The sequence below is a fragment of the Phalaenopsis equestris genome, unplaced genomic scaffold (assembly GCF_001263595.1).
Source record: "Phalaenopsis equestris unplaced genomic scaffold, ASM126359v1 Scaffold000595, whole genome shotgun sequence".
NCBI lineage: Eukaryota > Viridiplantae > Streptophyta > Magnoliopsida > Asparagales > Orchidaceae > Phalaenopsis > Phalaenopsis equestris.
In genome coordinates this window covers 119,975-139,209 of record NW_018165035.1, presented here as the reverse complement: position 1 = coordinate 139,209, position 19,235 = coordinate 119,975, and the positions used below count along the sequence as shown (strand labels likewise).

General features: G+C 33.9%; 1 protein-coding gene across 1 annotated transcript in view; it reads left to right on the top strand.

Annotated features, from left to right (window-relative positions):
- The first annotated feature begins 1,910 nt into the window (after positions 1 to 1,910).
- Positions 1,911 to 19,235, top strand: part of LOC110029562 — a 32,482-nt gene continuing 15,157 nt past the window's right edge. The window contains exons 1-3 of the mRNA XM_020731910.1: positions 1,911 to 2,352; positions 7,198 to 7,251; positions 7,396 to 7,473. Of these exons, the coding sequence (XP_020587569.1) occupies positions 2,206 to 2,352; positions 7,198 to 7,251; positions 7,396 to 7,473 (279 nt within the window). The 5' untranslated portion in view covers positions 1,911 to 2,205. The remainder of the gene's footprint in view (positions 2,353 to 7,197; positions 7,252 to 7,395; positions 7,474 to 19,235) is intronic.

Sequence of the window (19,235 nt, the reverse complement as noted above, 5' to 3'; positions counted from 1 at the left end):
CTTATAATAAAGAAAATTCACATACAATGAGATTACAATTAATACAAGATAATATGGAATGAAGCACTTATCTTTCTCCTTGAGAAAAGAAGTGAAAACTCCTCCTCAAATGATCTACAAGTGTTCCTTGCAATATTTACATCAATCCTTTACAATATTTTCTCATTTCACTATAAAAAAGAAGATAATACAAAATATTACTTTAAACTCTACTTTCCTGCACACTTAGACTCTATCCTCGTCTTCACAAATGATCCTCCTCGCTGTTAGAACCTCTTCTCCCTGTTCATAACCTCCAAATTCATCCATAACTACTGTAGAAATAGCCCAGGTTAGTTCAGTAGCATATATGCCAGTATGTGGCACTTAGACACCACCTTCTTGGGTAAGCAGGGCAAATAACTTGCGCCTAGGTGACAACCTGTGGCACCATGCCGTCAAGTTTTTTGTGTGTTGTACATCAACTGGCGGCTAGGCGGCCATCTGCGGCACCAAGGCTCCAACCTGTTGTTGCTTCATTGCTCTATTTGTCTCCTTTTTCGCTTCAATTTGCTCCAAATCTCCTACATTTTATACATGCAACAATAACATGAAAATGCATTCATTTAAAGTTCAATTTCATCAAAAAAAAAGTTTTAAATATAAAGGAAAAATCGTATGCTACAATACATGTCAAAATCCCCTAAAATGTTATTTGTCCTCAAGTAACACTGTTATTAAAGAAATGTATATGAGAGCTGTTACCTGCGTTCGAACAAAAGGAGGTTCGAAGGAGGATTAACCAAAATTTTTCATGTTTGTGTTGGTTTACATCAAGGATTGGCTTTAAGCCCATATCTTTTTTGCTTTAGTTATGGATGGTCTTACTGGACACTTACAGGAGGATGCACATTGGTGTATGCATTTTGCGCTATATTTCTTGTGGATAAGACGAGGAAAAAAGTTTAAGAAAAACATAAATTATGGAGGTCTACCGCGGAGTCTAAAGGACTTCGTTTGAGTATAACTAAAACTGAATACATGGAACGTAATTTTAATAATAGTAGCTCTAGTGATAGAAATGTAACTATGGTGATAAAATTATTAAAAGGTGTGAACGCTTTAGATAATTTATTGTTCAAAGTGATTGTGATATCGATGGGAATGTTATTAGAAGAAATCAAGTTGGCTTTTTGAAGTGGAGGAATGCTTCAGACCTATTGTGTGATAGAAAAGTATCACTTAGACTAAAAGGAAAATTTTATAAAATGGTGGTAAGTCTGCAATGCTCTATGACGCTGAATGTTGGCCTTTAAAAGAGAAACATAAAACTAAGTGTTGCCAAGATGAGCCAAGATGAGAATGAGAATGATTAGGTGAATGAGTGACTTTACACTCATAAACAAAATGCAAAATGAATATATCCATGATAGGATTGATGTTGCTCATGTGACAGACAAAATTATTGAGAGTCGTCTTAGATGATTTTGTCACATTAAATTTCGACCATCTGATGATCCGATTAGAGGAGTAGATGTTTTAGATTCAGCTTATGTTAAGAAAAGCAGAGGTAGACCTAGGAAGACTTGGACATATTGTATAAATAATGATCCAATTTATTACAATTAAATGAAAATATGACATTAAATAGGACGCAATGGAGAAAAATGATTCATGTAGTCGACACCATTTAGTGGGACAAAATTTTTGTAGCAGTTGTTGTTGTTATGTATTTCATATAACATTCGTATATTTACACAATACTTAATTTAAAATATTTATTCATATAATAATTAAATGCTCAACATCACATAATAGTATCACTTATATTAATTTTTATAAATTATTCTGTAAATATTAATATTTAGATGTGAAATATGTAAAATAATATGTTTTGAATCCTGTATGTAAAATCCCCTGAAATTTATCCCCGCCCGTCAAACCTCCGCGAAGCTTCGAGAGCCAACTAGAGCTAATGCCGTCACCAACTCGAGTTCTGGTCTGCTCGGCTCGACGCTCTAGGCTGCCTTAGCCGGACGTTTCCCGATTTATTGGAAAGCCTCCACCTTATCTCTCTTTGTTGCCTAAGCGATCCCCGTTTTTCCTCGATCCATTCCTCCGCCGGTTCAAGAATCATCCTCTCCGTTTCCCCTATCTTTCCGAACTTTGATTCGTTTTGTTTGTCCTGTAGCGGATCAACGAAAAGAAGGAAGGGGGATTTGGGAGATGGAGAACGGGGTAGCTGAGAAGCAGTCCTCGTACACGTACTGGGTGAGGGACGACGCGGCGCCGCTGCCTGTGCCTCGGAAGCTCACCCCGGAGGACATTTCTCAGCAATCCCAGCCTAACTTGTTGGGGTCCGTATGGAATCAGGTTGGTTGCCTATTCCGGTTTGATATCGATGCCATGTACGTTCCTCTATACTTGATGACGGTTATGGCTCTGGAAGTGATTATGATGTCTTCCTAATTTTTTTCATCTTCTTGATTTGCAACACAAATGCTAAACCGACTGTTTGATTGTTGTTAGTGTAGATGGTTATGGTGGTCCAAGTGTTGACATAGATTTTTTAGTTGGAAGTATGGATTGTTAGTCTGGAATGAAGATCACTTTTTGAAAAGGGTGCTGTTGAAACTTTAGGACTCTGCTCTTTAGTTCTCTAAATCAAATGGATGGATAGAGATTGGAGGAAGACATCTTTTGGGAATTTTTATGTCTTTTACGTCTAAGAGCGCTGGCAGGTTTTTTTTTTTGTACCCCTGAGTTTTTTCCTTTTTTTCCCCTTAAAACTTCAGGGGTAGTTTCTAATTTTTCCATCCTTCAGGACTTCAGATCCAAAACTGTTTTTTTGTTAATAGATATTAATGCTTTCAATTTGAGACTGTCAAGTTCACAAGTTAATGAAAAAACTTCTAATGCCTAATGTTGATCTTCTGGTCTGTTTATTGAAAAGAAAATTGAGTTTGTATTTCGTGGATGGGGAAATTGAATCAGAAAGCTGTAGACTATGATTGTTTAATACTATTTATAATGTATTGAATGTTTCATGGATGTATTGCTGGTTTTTTTTTTTCATGTTGCTCTGGATACCTTGTTACTTGTGAAAGATTCTGAAAGTAGTAAGCTTGGAAGGAGCTCATTCAATTTTCCTTTTGATTCTTAGAGAAAAATGTTAACATAAGGTTATTTGCATGATTGATTTTCTTATTTCATTGTTATGTATTTAGCAGTTTTATTTAGATGTCACTGCCATTTAGCTGACAATGTTTTCTATCAGATTCATAGTGTTTAATATAATGCTATATTAAATATTAGAATGTTATCAAGAAGAATCATGCTACTTTTGATTTGTACTTATTAAGGGTCTGTTTGTGACAACTACAACTTATTAATAACAGTTGTGAATCTGCTGAAAAGTAATTAGATGTTTAAAAAACTGCGGTGGCTATTATAATTTTTTTTTTCAGTCAGACCGCAGCTAGAAAACTGCCACAGCACCTATTCAGGATCGGTGGGACAACAAAGGTTTCAGCGCAGCTTTTTGAAAAAGTGGCTAAACACAATTTACCCAAACAGATAAAACTGCGATGCGATACTGCATCGCTGCCCCAAATGAACCCTAAGTTTGACAATGTTATGAAGAAAAATCAAGTTACTTTTAATTGTTACTTATCAAGTAAAGTCATGCTCTAGATACCTTGTTACTTATTAAAGATTCTGAAAATCTTAAGCTAGGAAGGAGCCCATTCAACTTTCCTTTTGATTGTTTGAGAAAAATGTTAACATAAGGGTATTTGCATGATGTCACCGTCATTTAGATAACAATGTTTTCTATCAGTTTCATTGTGTTTGATTTTAACACTATTATATATTACAAATGTCATCAAGAAAAATCAACTGAGCTTATGATAATTTTTTTTTTTAATTTCATTGATCTTAGCTCTCAGATAGATGATCAACCTCTAACTGACATCTAAATAGGACTTAATTGGCATTTGGTAAATTCTTATGTAAAGATGTCAGTGAACCAATAATTGTTTTCCTTTAATAGCAGGCATAGAAGATAAGGTCTTCGATTGCCCTGAAGATCTTCAAAAGATTGAGGAAGGATGATCCATCGATTATTTGCAAGGAGGCCATTTTAAGTTTAGACTATATAAAAGACTCAGTTTAGTTCTCATATTCTTGAAGAAAGGGCCAAAATAGTTTCACCATTTAAAGTTAATGTAAATTGAAGTTAACAGTGTTAGAAATGATAGTATTTCAGAAAAAAAAATATAGAACTTTTCTTTGAAATTTTTATTAAATCTAATAACTCCTTAATGTGATGTTTTTTTATATGACATCAAACATATTCTTTCTCAAGATATCTGTTATTGAGAAAGCGTAGATAAAATGCTATAATAGATGATTACCTAGTTAGGCTATCTCATTCTTCGTGAAGAAGAATTTTGATCATTGGTGGTATAGAAGTAACTTGCTGATGGCCATTGAAATTATTTTTTATCCAAATAAAATATTATTGTTCATTTAGCATGCTTTTAAGAAGGTTTTTCTTTGCACATTAGTTAAAAGTAAAATGCATGAATTGATCTAAGGTCTTTTTACACTCATACTATTTAGTGTCTTAATTTTTAGCATCATTAAATTTTATAATTTTTTATTTCAACCTGTTGTGTCAGCCTTACAAAGGCATAGCTGGGAGGGATAATCCTATTTTTAATAGTTTTGAAGATTTATGCAAATATTCTTGTTCAACATAACCACTAAAATTTGAACAGGAGACATTCTTAAAACAATTTGCTATGGAGCTTGGATCAAATAAAGGGACTATTTTGACATCATAGAATGGTGGAGGATGAGCTTAATGAGAAGTTCTTGACATTATCCAAAATATCCAAGTGTTTGTGTGTTTATTTAATAAAAATGGAATTTTAGTTTGCAAAGTAAACTGCACAAATTGTCATGATGTGAAGTAACTTCAACTAACAATTGATAATGATTTCACAGAAAAAAAATATTGTTTCAAATTGTCAAGGGAACCTTAAAGTCATTGTAACAAAAAATAAGAATTGGATTATTCATGCATAGGTGCATTAGTGATGAAATGTAACATTCAATATTTAAGTACTTTCATTTATGTAAATTAATTAGGATTTGTTATATCAGCCCATATTTAAACAAATGCATGAAAGAGCATAATTACTATGTTCAAATCTCTTACATGTTGTCATAACTCTTAAGAACTAGTAAACTTGAGTGTTTTTTGGCTAGGGATTAAAGCGTGATATGGTTACTTTGGAATGCTTGTTAAAGTGATCATGGTGTTTCCATTAATATTGTTAAAAACTTCATAATATTTTCATCAAGAGATAAAGTTTAACGGCGTTTGAAATTTGGAATCATATGATATACTATTTGTATTATTATTTCTACAGGTTTTTCTATTTCTTTTTTGATAAACCTTCACTAAAGTGATTTTTGTTGTTTTCAAATATGCTAAATAAATTTTATCTCACTGCTTGAAAAATGCTAATGCCAAAAGATTAGGGTTTTCCTGTTATATTTCAGAAGAATTGGGAAAGTAGGAAGTAAGGGGAAGTAATCATCTTTTGATTTTTGGTTGTAGGAGTAAATGTCAATTGACTTCCCAATCAAATTCTCAGTTTTTTTCCCTTGTTCCTGCCTTCAACACTCCGAATCACACTTTTGGAAGTCATTAATTATGATACTTATAAACTTTTTGGAATCGTAATGCTATTTATATTTATAGAAGCGCGCATAACTTTATATATGAATGTAATAAATATATTTTATAATGTAGGAATGTTAAGTTATATTGAAATCATATACACTGATAATAATTGACACATGATTGATTTATTATACTGAAATAAAATGTGTTTGAAATATATTACATGTACTTTATTAGATAATAAAGTTTGAAGCTATGATAATATATATATAAAGTTATTGGGAGGGCCGGTCCAATTGAGTGGGCCAGTTCAGTTTTCCAACGTAAGTTTTATATCTTCATATCTTTCTCAAGCAGTGCACCTGTTGCTTGATTAGATCACGGCAGTTATCTCTGTCTTTTCACCACGTACCTGCAGTTTCCCTATTCCGCTTTGCTGTCTAGACGGCATGAACTCTGAATTTTTAGCCACCATCACCTTTCCACCATTCTTCTCATCCTACAACTTGCCTAACCCCCCTTGATCGCCTCCCACTGCCTAGCAACCCTAGACTTGTCCCAGACATGCATGTATACATGCAAATAGATGGTTCTATTACCCTTAGTCTTTTGTGAAATGGAGTTTCTAAAAGCAAATATGATATTGAGTTTGTTCTTCTTTTGCATACATGTGAATAAATATTTCTTGACTTGGGACCGTCAACTTAAAGAATTTAATGTTGGTAATCTGCAAATATATCTGTTTGTTGATTAGTATTTGGTTTTTTCGAATGAAGTGCTTTAAGACTCATTGGATGGTTATTATCTTCTCTTTGGCATCACAATTAGTTGCACTGCATTTTTCAAAAAATTAATAGTGTTCTTCTTCTTTGAGTATCGTCTTTTTGTGTTCATGCATTCGGTGGTCTCTTAAAATCCTTTTCTTTTCCTTTAAAGAAGGACGAGAAAATTTGACAAACAATGGGTAGTTTCTTAAAATTCCTTCCTTTTAATAGTGCAGATACTTTTGGAATTACTTCAAGGAAGGGATTCTTGGACACTCTCTAAGAAGGCCTTTACATCTTTATACGGTGTAGCGTTTTGAATGGTGGTAGCAACCCTACAATTATTATTTTATTTTTTGATCATCTTATGTGAAAATTTTGAGCCCGCCTAAGTGAATATACACCGTGTACAATAGCTTATCAGAATTTTGAAATTTTAAATGATATAAAAAATAAGTGCACATTAATCAAACCAATTTAGCCAAACTTGTAAGTTAAACCTAAAAAATCCCCACAATACTTTATCGCTATTATTGTATGGCCCAGAATGGTTTTGTTATAATACTACTAACATGCATTTTACATGTGATATATTATTTTTGGAATTTTGTGCAGTATATTATTTTCAAATGTATACGGTCTCTCATGTATTGTCGTTCCTTCATGCTCTGTATATAATTTTTAGTTATTCCATTTGTTTATGTACCTAATAATTAACACTTCAACATCAGCTATACATGATAAACTTGCATTTTGCAGGCCGGAACATGGGAGGAAAAAAATCTAAATTCATGGGCAAATAGTAGAATTAAGGTTTAGTATCCAATTTGCATCAAGTTTCTTTTTGTGATAGGAACATTTTGTGACTCTTTAGTTTTTTTTTTTTTTACTTATAGACTAGATTACTAATACAATACTATATAAATGACTCAAAATTGTTTCTTTCTTGAACTGTAGGAGCTTCTTAGTTCATTGTCTTTGGAGTTTTCTAATGGAAAAGCAGCGGTTTATGAAGTTACCAAATGTTCAGGGGATGTAAGTATGTAGTTAGTGCGATAGATATTGTGTGAACTAAATTTTAATTGTGGTTATATTCTAAGCTTTATGAAGTTTGCCGATTGTGTGATAATTTCTCTTAATCTAACTGAATGTTCTCCATCGGTTTTTTTTTCATGCTTGCATGTTGTGAGATAAAATTATATGTCATATTTCATAACTGAAGCTAATTTATAATTGACACAAAATTTCACGGTTGAGGTTACATCTTGTATACTCCTTTTATGTTAGAATAATTTATGATGACTCAGGTATCGACATGCAATTTCCATCCCAATTATTTCAAAATACTTAGTTTCTTTAATTTCTTTGGTCATTTTGGCCATCATCAACATTCAAATGAAGACAAGCTTTGGCTTAATCCAAACCTTTTCCTCTATACTTCTATCATTGTGACAGCCCGAACTCATATCCATCGAGATATTGTCCGTTTTGGCCTAATGGCCCCACGGTTTTGCCCAATTTTTTTATGAAATTCTAACCCTTACGCCAAAAGGTGCCTCAATATTTAAGAGCTCACCTTCATTTTACTCGAGGGGTTTCACAATTATTTATTTTCCTCCTTTTCTCATCCTGCACGCCAAGTTGAACCGCAATTCATTGTTGCGAAAAAAGATGTTCTGGTATTTTGTTTACCATCTAGTCATCCACATTATTTTCTATAATTGGTGTCGTGCTATTCTGTTCCCCTCATGCTTTACTTGTCTGAGTTTATGTAAAGTATCAAACTTCTTGTCTCTTTACTAGTTGTATGCTTTGCATTTTCGTATTCTCAAACTTAATTTATTTTTCTTTAATAATTATTTTAACTTTCTTTATGTTATGTTCAATGAATAGGCTTTTTAAGTTGAGTTGTGTTTTATTTTTCTTTCTTGATAGCACATAGAAACCTCATGTCTCCTGTGTGCGTTGTTCTGTGCATGTTTGTGCACTTTTGATGGTTTAGCCGGGTGATGTGGGGTTTTCTTGTGGAATTTGCTTTCTGACTGAAGAACGTACATGGTATTCTATTGTTTAATTGTCAATTATTGCATATGCTGAAAATTGTGACCACCCAATCCTTATATTGAAATCTGCGGTACACATGCCATATCTATTTTCTTCAGTTTTCTTCTACCTATAAATTTTTATGCTGATAATAAATTGGATGATCTCATAGCTGTATCTTCAAGTTGAAGTTGTCTAAAAAAAATATATATATATATATTTTTTCTTAGATGCATTTTTCCTTTTCTACTCTTTGCAGTGAGGTTGGCCATTTATTTGACATTTTTTCTCTGTTGTAATGGATTGAACTTTCTAAACTAGCAACTAAATCCAACTTTAGAGCATTGTATGCTATGGAACTACCGCAAGTTTTTTGTTGAAAGGTGCCTCCTTAACATGCACTGACCCATTGACTTTACTATTAGCAGAAACCCAATGGGCTTTTTTGACTGTTTGGCGTGCTTAATGTCAATTTGTTTGGCCTAATTAGTTGCAGTTAAATTTAAAAGTGGGTTATATTAAACGAGTTTCAGTAGTTTTTTTGTTTCCATTAATTCTTTCCTTGTGAACCACCTTTTTAGCTAAGAGCAATTCCCCAAAGCGCCAAAATCAAAAGTCTGCTCTCATCCTATTATAATCTTTATGTTTTTTTTTTTCATATGATTTTGCGAGACCTGACTTTCAAGTAAAAGCAAAAAAACAAAAATGGTTGATAGTGGCTTCCAAGCTATAAAGAAGTGGATATTTTTTGCTTTTTAAACTTATTTCAAAAATAAGAACTCAACATCCAATTTTGTTTCAATTTTTTGTTCGGATTTTAGATTCTTGTATAGTTTCGGGCAATTTCCATTGTTTTGGATGTTTGGGTATTGATTTCTTTTAAAGTTTCATTTTTAGTTCTAAATGAATTTTTAAGATGATGTAAAACCAAGTCTTTGTCAAATAATTTTTTATAATGTATTTAAAGTTTCTAAGACTAAAATAAAAAATAACTTTATTTTGAGTTATATAATATATACATATACAATTATTAATGAAATTAGTAGATATTATGACTCACTAGAAGATAAATATCTTATTCATTCAAGAAACTAAATCGACGGGAAAAAAGGCTAGAGAGATTGATAATTTAGGTTTAAATTTTGGTATTTAGGTAGGAGTCATATTGAAAATGGTATAGGTGTAATTATAGATAGGAGTTTGAAATATAATGTTGTAAAAATTAATAGAATTGAAGATAAAATTATAACTCTCAAGATTATTGTTGATACTAAAATTTTTAATATTATAAGAGCTTATACTGCTGAATAGGTTTATATATATGTTCGAAAGAAAAATATTGAAGTGACTTAAAAGAACTAAAACAAATGATGCTTCTTGAAGAAAAAAATTTTGTAGGAGATTTAAATGAACATGTTGATAGAGCAACAATATAAAATCTTAGAAATGTTCATGATGATTATGATTTTGGAGTGATTATTGAAAATTGTAGAACCATATTAGATTTTGCTCTAGCTTTTGATTTTGTTATTGCTAATATTCTATTTTGTTGTTGCTAACTTTAGCTTATAACAAAAATACTGAATGAATCTCAATAGAAATGTGTAAATATTTAGGATATTTAGGAGTTTCTTGGCTTACTATAATTTTTCATTTTATTTTAAAAACTAAAAGAATCTCTAAGGAATGGAGGAATAATATTTTGGTCTCCATTTTTAAAATAAAGGAGATGCACAAGAGTGTGCAAATTATAGAGGAATTAAGTTAATGTGTCATACATTAAAATTATGGGCGAGAGTAATTAAACATAGGTTAAAATGTGATACAAAGATTTCTCATAATCAGTTTGAATTTATTGTGGGGCAAGTCTACTATGGGACTTATATATTTATCGAAAGGTTTGATGGAGAAGTATAGAGAGAGTAAGGAGAACTTACTTATGCTTTTTATTGATTTATAAAAAGCTTACGATAATGTTCCATTCGAAGTTTTTTGGAGAGTTCTAGTAAAGAACGGTGTTGATATGACTTATATTCAAGTCATTGAAGATATGTATAATATAGTTGTTACTTTTGTTCAAACAGGAGGATTGACCATGTATATTTTCCTATTTCAGTTAGATTTCATCAGGGATATACTTACACCCACATCTTTTTTACTTTAGTTATGGATGCTCTTCCAGACATTTATAGGAAGATGTACCTTGGTGTATGTTTTTCACTGATGATATCCTTATTGTGGATAAGACTAGAAAAATAGTTCAAGAAAAATTTGAATTATGAAAGTCTACATCAGAGTTTAAAGGACTTTGTTTGAGTAGATAAAAAATTGAATACATGGAATGTAATTTAAGTAGTAATAGTAGATCTAGTGACAAAGTTATAACTATTGGCGATCAAATCATTAAAAGGTGTGAACATTTAAGATATCTTAGGTCTATTGCTCAGAGTGATGATGATATAGATGGGGATGCTATTACTAGAATTCAAGTTGGTTGGCTGAAGTGGAGGAATGCAGCGGGTCTATTCTGTCATAACAAAGTACCACATAGACTTGAAGGAAATTTTAAAAGATGGTGGTGAGACGTGCATTGCTTTATGGCGCAGAATGTTAGCCTTTAAAAGAGAAGCATAAAACTAAGTTAAGCGTTGCTGAGATGAAAATGCTTAAGTGGATGAATAGCTTGATGCTTAGAGATAAAATGCAAAACAAATGTATTCGTGAAAGGGTTGGTGTAGCTCCAGTGGCAAACATGATTAGAGAGAGTCATCTTAGATGGTTTGGTCGCATCAAAGGTCGACCATCTGATGATCTGATCAGGAGAGTAGATCTTTTAGATTCGACTTATGTTAAGAAAGGTAGAGGTAGACCTAAAAAGACTTGGACATATTATATGAAAAAAATGATTTTAATTTATTAGAATTAAATGAAAATATGACACTTATTACGACACAATGGATTATGTAGTTGTCCCTACTTAGTGAGATAAATACTTATTGTTGTTGATGCTGCTTCTATTTAACAGTTCAATTAAAGATATTGCATCTTTTTGGGATTGGGTACTATTGCATGTAAGTTAGTTGTTTTTATATCTATTGAGCATGAATCTTTTTGAAATTGTTATAGATGGAAATCTAATTGATTGTGCAGAATTTTTTTTAAAAATCTTGATCTAGTAAACTTGCATTTACTCAACAATGAAGGATGTGCATGATTATATTCATAGAAAGCTAATTTTTATTTATGACAATTATATTGCTCTGTTAATGTGAACAAAATATGTGGAATTCAAATCATGTTATAATGTAGTGGCATTTTTTTTTAAAAGAAAAATATTATAGAGGCCGTTAAGAGATTAGCTACAAAAAAGATATAATGATATACAATTTATGAATCATTTTGATAAACGCTTATAAATCAGAAACCTTGGAAAGCATTTTGGAAGATTTACATACATACCACTCAATTCTTATGCATTTACATATCTAACACCTAAACTTGAGTAGTTTTTACATTTACGTCGCTCAATTCTTATGCATTTACATATATAACACCTAAACTTGAGTTTTTACATTTACGTCGCCTTGTCATTGCATTAAAAGATGTATTTCACTTTTAAAGTAAAAATGTTAGTGTATTTTTGATGTGATATGAAAGATTTTGGTGGTATAAATATAAAAGTTATGGTGTCAGATATGTTAATACCTACGAATTGGTTGGTATGTATGTTGATGCCCCTCTAGTTTTAAATGTATTTTATTTGACTTTATTATATGAATGCACTGCTAATATTGTGGTTTCTTCTTTCTCCTCATCCCTCATCCCTCATCCCAAATTCACATCTAATGCCCTACTACGCAAGTTTATTTAGTTTGTCCTTGATGATATTATGGATGATGCGATTATGCTTATTATGATGGTAGATCTTATATACATTGTTGTGATATGCTTATTTATGTCGATTCATCACTCATCAAGCGCTCAATTCATTTGGGGGAAACTTTTTCAAGCTAGACAAATTTATAAAACTATGCAAACTCTAATTTTCTCGGTATCATAAAATGGGAATTGATGAGGAAAATGAGTAATTGACACTTTATTTATTTATTTAGTTCGCATATATTAATTTTTTTTAGTTTATATTAAAACATGATTATGATTTTGATCCTATAGGCAACAAATTTTTTTATCTAATATTTGGATTTTCTTTTATGATTAGTTAATTGCTAGGAGGTTCCCAACACGATTAACATTTTGACTGGTTAGATTTCAACTTATTTGATCTCAAAAGCTCTTGATATGCAAATTCCTTTGTTGTGATTTTTGTTTTAGCTATTGATTGTTATAATCTCAGAAACATCTCTTGCTATCTTAGCTTAAAGTATTATGTATTGTAATCTCAGCATCCCTATAAAAAAAGTGTTGATTGTTGCGATTTTGGGAGCCTTATAAAGAAACGCTCCCTAGGAAAAATTATTAGGCGTGGACTCCACACATGCGGATTTTGTTATATTCTTGTAGTATTGGTTGTTTCAAAAAATCTGCATGTACATACTCCTCACCTAATAATTGCTCTCTCTCTCTGGTGATCTTAAAGGAAGTCATCAATTGATGTGGCCTTGAAACTACCTAATCTATGATCCAAAGAATAACATGGAACGACCTTCTATAATTCTTTATTTTGGGCACCTATTGTGCTATATATAGGACTTTTAGAGTGTTTAAAAATCATTGAATATTTTTTATTGTTTTTAAAATTTTAATGCGCTACTGAATGTGTAATCTTTGAGAACCTTATTGGTCTTGATAACTACTTGTGGTGAGTCTCATTAAACTTTTATGAACCTTGGATTTTCTTTTTGAATGATTTTTTTTCTTGTCCTTGCTAATTGAATATTTTAGAGTGATGTTTTAGTATTTTTTGCATGTGTTACTCTTGATCATACTTGGAATTTAATATTAAATCATTATTTTTATTTTACGATTTTTTTTTTGTTATTATGTAACCATCTGTGATTAAAGAAATTTATTTTTTTATGTTAAAAATAATTAATTTTTGCTAATGTTAATAAATGTTTTCTTCATGATACCATTCTTGTTTTTTATGAGTGGAGACTGATTTGGTGAGCAGCAGGATAGAACACCCGACGCCTATGCTCTGCGTTATGTGTACTTAAGCGCCCACTTCGGTGCTGCTCGAACAGAAGAGCTGACGCCTAGGCGTCTATTTTTGGTGGATATGCACCCATACAGGCGTCTGTTTCCTAAGAGCTTGGCGTATAGGAGCGAAGTAAGTTAAGGCTTGGTGTCAGGAATTGGTTTTTAATCTAAATTTTGAGCGGAGTAAGTTAATGCTTGGTGTATGTTCCTTCGATATCATTCGACGAGCATCCCAATGAAGGTGAAGAGCATCGAAGAGGTGAATTTCGGTGATTCAGCGTGATTTTTGCATCAGATTGAAGAGAAAAGATTGTGGGGCGAGTTCCGTAAGCTATCCTTGTGCGTGGATGAAAAACTAGTGTGAGTTTTTTTGTAAAATCTTCTGAATTTTATAGTGAAAATTTTTTGTGGTGTGACTCTATGGTTTTTTTCTATTCTCAGGTTTTTTCACGTAAATTCTTGTCTGTTTTTCTGGTTGTTTCGATTGTGTTTCTGTTTTAATTTTTGTTACAGTTTTCTCGAATCCTGTGATCCTATTCCGCGACGAATTTAAAAAGAGATTTTTTCGCAGTAGTTTTTCCTAACAACTGGTATCAGAGCGGGGTTTGATTCGAGTGTGAGCAATGATTGAAGAAACAAAGTTCAAAGTGTAGAAGTTCGATGAGACGAACATCACTTTCTAGAAGATGTATGTGGAGGACTTGTTGTATCAGAAGAAATTGTACTTGTCACTACAAGGAATCACAAGGTAGCCTGAGTTTATGCCTATGGAAGAATGAGAAGTGTTGGATCGAACGACACTAAGTTTGATCAGGTTTACACTTTTCTCATCTGGCGCGTTCAATATTGTGAATGAGAAAACTACGATAGATTTTTTGGCGGCACTGGCCAAGATGCACGAAAAATCTTCTGCTCCAATAAAATTATTTAACATGAAGATAGTGGAAGACAATTTAGTGGCAGAAGTTCTCAATAACTTTAACAGTGTGACGAGCCAGTTGTTTTTTGTGAGGATCAAATTTGATGATGAGGTCATAGCACTAGTGATACTATTTTCATTGTCTGAAAGCTAGAATGGCTAGGTAACGTCAGTGAGTAATTTTTCATGGATTTTGAGGTTGAACTGCAATAGAATCGTGAGCCTGGCCAAGATGTACGAAAAATCTTTTGCTCCAATAAAATTATTTAATATGAAGATAGTGGAAGACAATTTAGTGGCAGAAGATCTCAATAATTTTAACAGTGTGACGAGCTAGTTGTTTTTTGTGAGGATCAAATTTGATGATGAGGTCATAACACTAGTGATACTATTTTCATTGTCTGAAAGCTAGGATGACTAGGTAACGTCAGTGAGTAATTCTTCATGGATTTTGAGGTTGAACTGCAATAGAATCATGAGCCTGATGTTGAGGGAAGAAGTTTGCAGAAAAACAACGAATGATGAATCTTCAGGTTTGGCGTTGAATGCTGATAACAAGGGGAAAAATTTGGGCAGGAATACAGGCAAAGGCAGATCCAAATTTAGGAAAGGAAAGCTCAAGTCAAGCAGAGGAGAATGTTGGAACTGCAGTAAGAATGGGCATTTCAAGAAGGACTGCAAAGCTCCAAGGGAAGCTGGCGATGGAGAACAAAAAATGTAGTCTTTCTACTAATGTCTCCACAGGTGAAATCCAAAGTGACTCCTTGGTGTTATGCCTAGTCAGTACTGAATCCTGGATAGTGGATTCATGTGCTTCTTTTCATGCTTGCCCTAATAAAGAGTATTTAAAAACTACACTCCGAGTGATCTAGGGAAGTTTGTTTGGGAGATAATAAAGTCTGCAATATAGTAGGAAAGGGTGATATTGATATCAAGCTATTGAATGTAACAATTTGTAGGGTTATTGAAGTTAGACATGTTCCAAGTTTAAATAGAAATTTCATCTCTGTCAGTCGACTGGAAAAGTCGAGACTTTTGATTACTTTCACAAGTGATTCGTGAAAGGTGACTAGGGGCATTAGTTATGACTCAGGGCAACATTGAAAGCACTCTTTATGTGATTAATGAAATGACTGATTTTATTGATGTGACTGGAATTAGGGTGGATGCAGGTCTATGACACCGTAGGCTTGACCACATGAGCGAGAAATGTATGAAGTTCCTACTTTCAAAAAATAAGCTTTAAAGTCTGAAATCATTTGATATGGATTTCTGTGAATATTGTATTTATGACACACAAAAGTTTTCCTTTTCCAGGGAAGTCAGTGGTGAAATCAAGAAAATTAGAGTTAGAAGTGAAATGCTATGGTAGAAAATGAGACAAGCTTGAAGTTGAAGTGTCTCAGATCAGATAATGAATGTGAGTACCATGATCAGAAGTTTTGTAATTCCTGCGCTACAGAGGGGTCAGAGATGAGTTCAAGGACACCGCAGCTGCATATGAATAAAACAATCACAAAGCATGCTATTTGCATGTGACTGCATGCAGGTCAGCCAAAATAATTTAAGGCAGAAGCACTAAACACAGTTGTTTATCTGATTAAACGTAGTCCATCAGTACCTTTGGAGGAAGACATTTCTGAAGAAGTTTGGAGTGACAAAAAAATATGTCTATCTCATTTAAGAGTGTTTGAGTGTTCTGCATATGTGCATGGTGTTACAGGGTCCAGGTGCAAGCTTGACTCAAAATTATTCAAGTGCACTTTCATTATCAGAATCATAAATTCATTAGGAGCAGGGACGTTGCATTCAACGAAATGAAGATGTATAATGACAAGATTAAAACTCATGATATTCCTTAAACTACTTATGAAGAATCCAGATATGTGGAGATAGATGATACTGGTAATCAGGAAGATGGAGAAATGACAAGTGTTCAACCGAAAGGAATTCTGGAGGTTCTTTAGTTACCTGCTATAGAAGTCAGAAGATCCAATAGATTTAAACAACCAATACAAAGATATTCTCATTCTTTACACTATTTACGATTAACTTATAGTGGTGAACCGGAGTGCTTTGAGGAGGTCACTAAAGTTGAAAATTCAAGGGAGTGTGAGCTCACCTTTGACTTGGTTGTTTAAATGTAATCTTTGGACAAAATGTAATCTTTGGAGTCAAATTAGACTTGGGATTTGACTCCTGAAGAGGAGTGAGATGGTAGCAAGCGCTACAAAACAATGCTTGTTGTGAAAGGTTTCCAACATAAAGGAGTGAATTACGTAGAAATCTTCTCTCCAGTGGTGAAGATGACGATTGTCAAGGTTATGCTGAGTCTGGTGGCAAAGGGAGATCTTCATATTGAGCAAATGGATGTAAATATAGTTTTTAATATGGAGATCGGAGGAGGAACCGTACATGGTGCAACCACAAGGTTATAAGGTTTAAGGCAAAGAAGGTTTGGTCTGCAGATTCAAAAAAGACCCTCTATGACTTACAACGGTCCCAAGACCACAAGATGTTTGACAGGTTTATGTCAGATAATGAGTACATGAACTGCCAAACAGGCTGCTGTTGCTTTATCACATTTCAGTAGCTATTATATTTTGTTTTTTTATGTGGATGACATGTTGATTGCAGAGGCATATATGGATAAAATCAAGGACTTGAAGAAACTTTTGTCAAGTAAGTTCGAGATGAAGGATTTAGGTTCTACCACGAGGATCCTCGGGATGAGAATCAGCAGAGACAAGAGTGCAGGAACACCAAAGTTATCTCAGGTAAAGTATGTTGAGAAGATTTTATTGAGGTTCAACATGAGTCAGGTGAAAGTAATCAACACTCTCTTAGGTAGTCACTTCAAGCTATCTATGAAGCTATCGCCTAATTCTGAAGCAGAGCAAGCACAAATGAAGAGAACTTTGTATGCTTTAATAGTTGGAAGTTTGATGTATGTGATAATTTATACCAGACCAGATATTGCATATGTAGTGGGAGTGGTCAGCATGTACATGGACAATCCAGACAAACATCATTGAGAGAAGGTAAAGTGGATTCTCAGGTATTTGAAGGGAACAACCCACATGACACTTTGCTATGGAAGTGCAGAGATCGGTATACAAGGATACGTTGATTCAGATTTGACAGGAGATGTGGACAGTAGGAGAAGTACAACGGGGTATATCTTCAAATTCGGGCGTACAACAGTGAGTTGGGTCTCTAAGTTGCAGAAGATTGTTGCACTTTTTATTTAGAGGCTGAATATGTTGCTATTACTGGTTCTAGCAAGGAGATAATTTTGTTAGAAAATTTCATGGCAGAATTGGGCAAGGAGCAAGGAATTGAAAGATTTTGCAGTGATTGTATGAATGTGATTCATCTTGCTAAGAACACTGTTTTTCATGCCAGAAAGAAATACATCCAGTTCAGGTATCATTTCGTTCGATCTCTTGTGGAAGATGAACAGTTATTTCTGGAAAAGATGCATATAGCTAATGTTGATATCAATTTTTGATGTCACACGTGTTGAGTAATCACTTGAATGATTCAGGACGACTTGGTGTCCATTCATACCATCCAGAGGTTCAAGATACCCATTTCGACCTCCTGGTACGTGCCATGAACATGATGTCAGGATCGATATTGATTTTTGCCCTACCCGGGTAAACCCACCGTGGAATGAGGTTGACTCTGGCTCGGGACATGTTTAACATTCGTGCCAATGTTTAGAAACCTTACCTCATTAATCCGTATTAGCCTATGGCCATCTAGAGCCACGAAGATCACCCGCGGACGCTACTGGTTGAGAATTAGGGTTTCAGAACACTTTGCATTGTCCGGAATGCTCGTTATTTCGAGGGGTTATTCAGGTGTTACGACATGTTCGTGGGTCTTTTACGATGGTTAGTGATCATCTCCCATTTATTTAGGATCTTTCAAGGTCAAGGGAACTCGTTTGGGACCTTCGCCGTGCACTAGGGCATCAAACCAAAAGTTTGAACTGTGCTCAAGTGCATAGTTCTGGCATGGTCATAACAAAATGACCCCAAACCATGCTCAAGAAAGAGATCACAACGTAATTACGCCGGTAATGTGGTGTAGCCAAGCCAGGACATTGGCGTGACCACGTCACTTTTCGGTGTGGTCACGTCGGTTTTAAGGAAAATCATGGATTAAACCCCTTGGTTTGTCGACCAAGCTTACAACCCAGCTAGCAGAAGTTTTTGACCTTTTTCTTTCCCTTTCTTGGCTGCTTCCCCATTGATCATCACAAGTTTGGGAGGTCAGATGGGAGTGTGACATGGGGCATCCACCTCCCAAGCAACCTATGGGTGAATGACATGAAGGTTTTAATATACTTTAAGCATTGGAGGAAAATTTCTCTCTGATTTCATTGGTCTCTTGGTGTAGTAAGCGGCCAATCCGAAAATAGGAGAGGAGTGCTCATTTCAGTTGGGGAGTTGATTTAGAGTTGAAGGGAGAAGCTTGAGAGCAAGGAAGCCTTCTTTCTTCCTAATTTCCCTTCTTGGTTTTTCATCTTTAGTGAGTGTCGGCACTTAAAAGGAGAAGGTTTAAAAGAAAATTTGGGGGGTTGCCCGTAAGAAACTGTCGGCCGCCGGAATCGAAATCCCGTCGCTCGCTTCGGAATGACGTTTTAATTTACATGTATATATATATA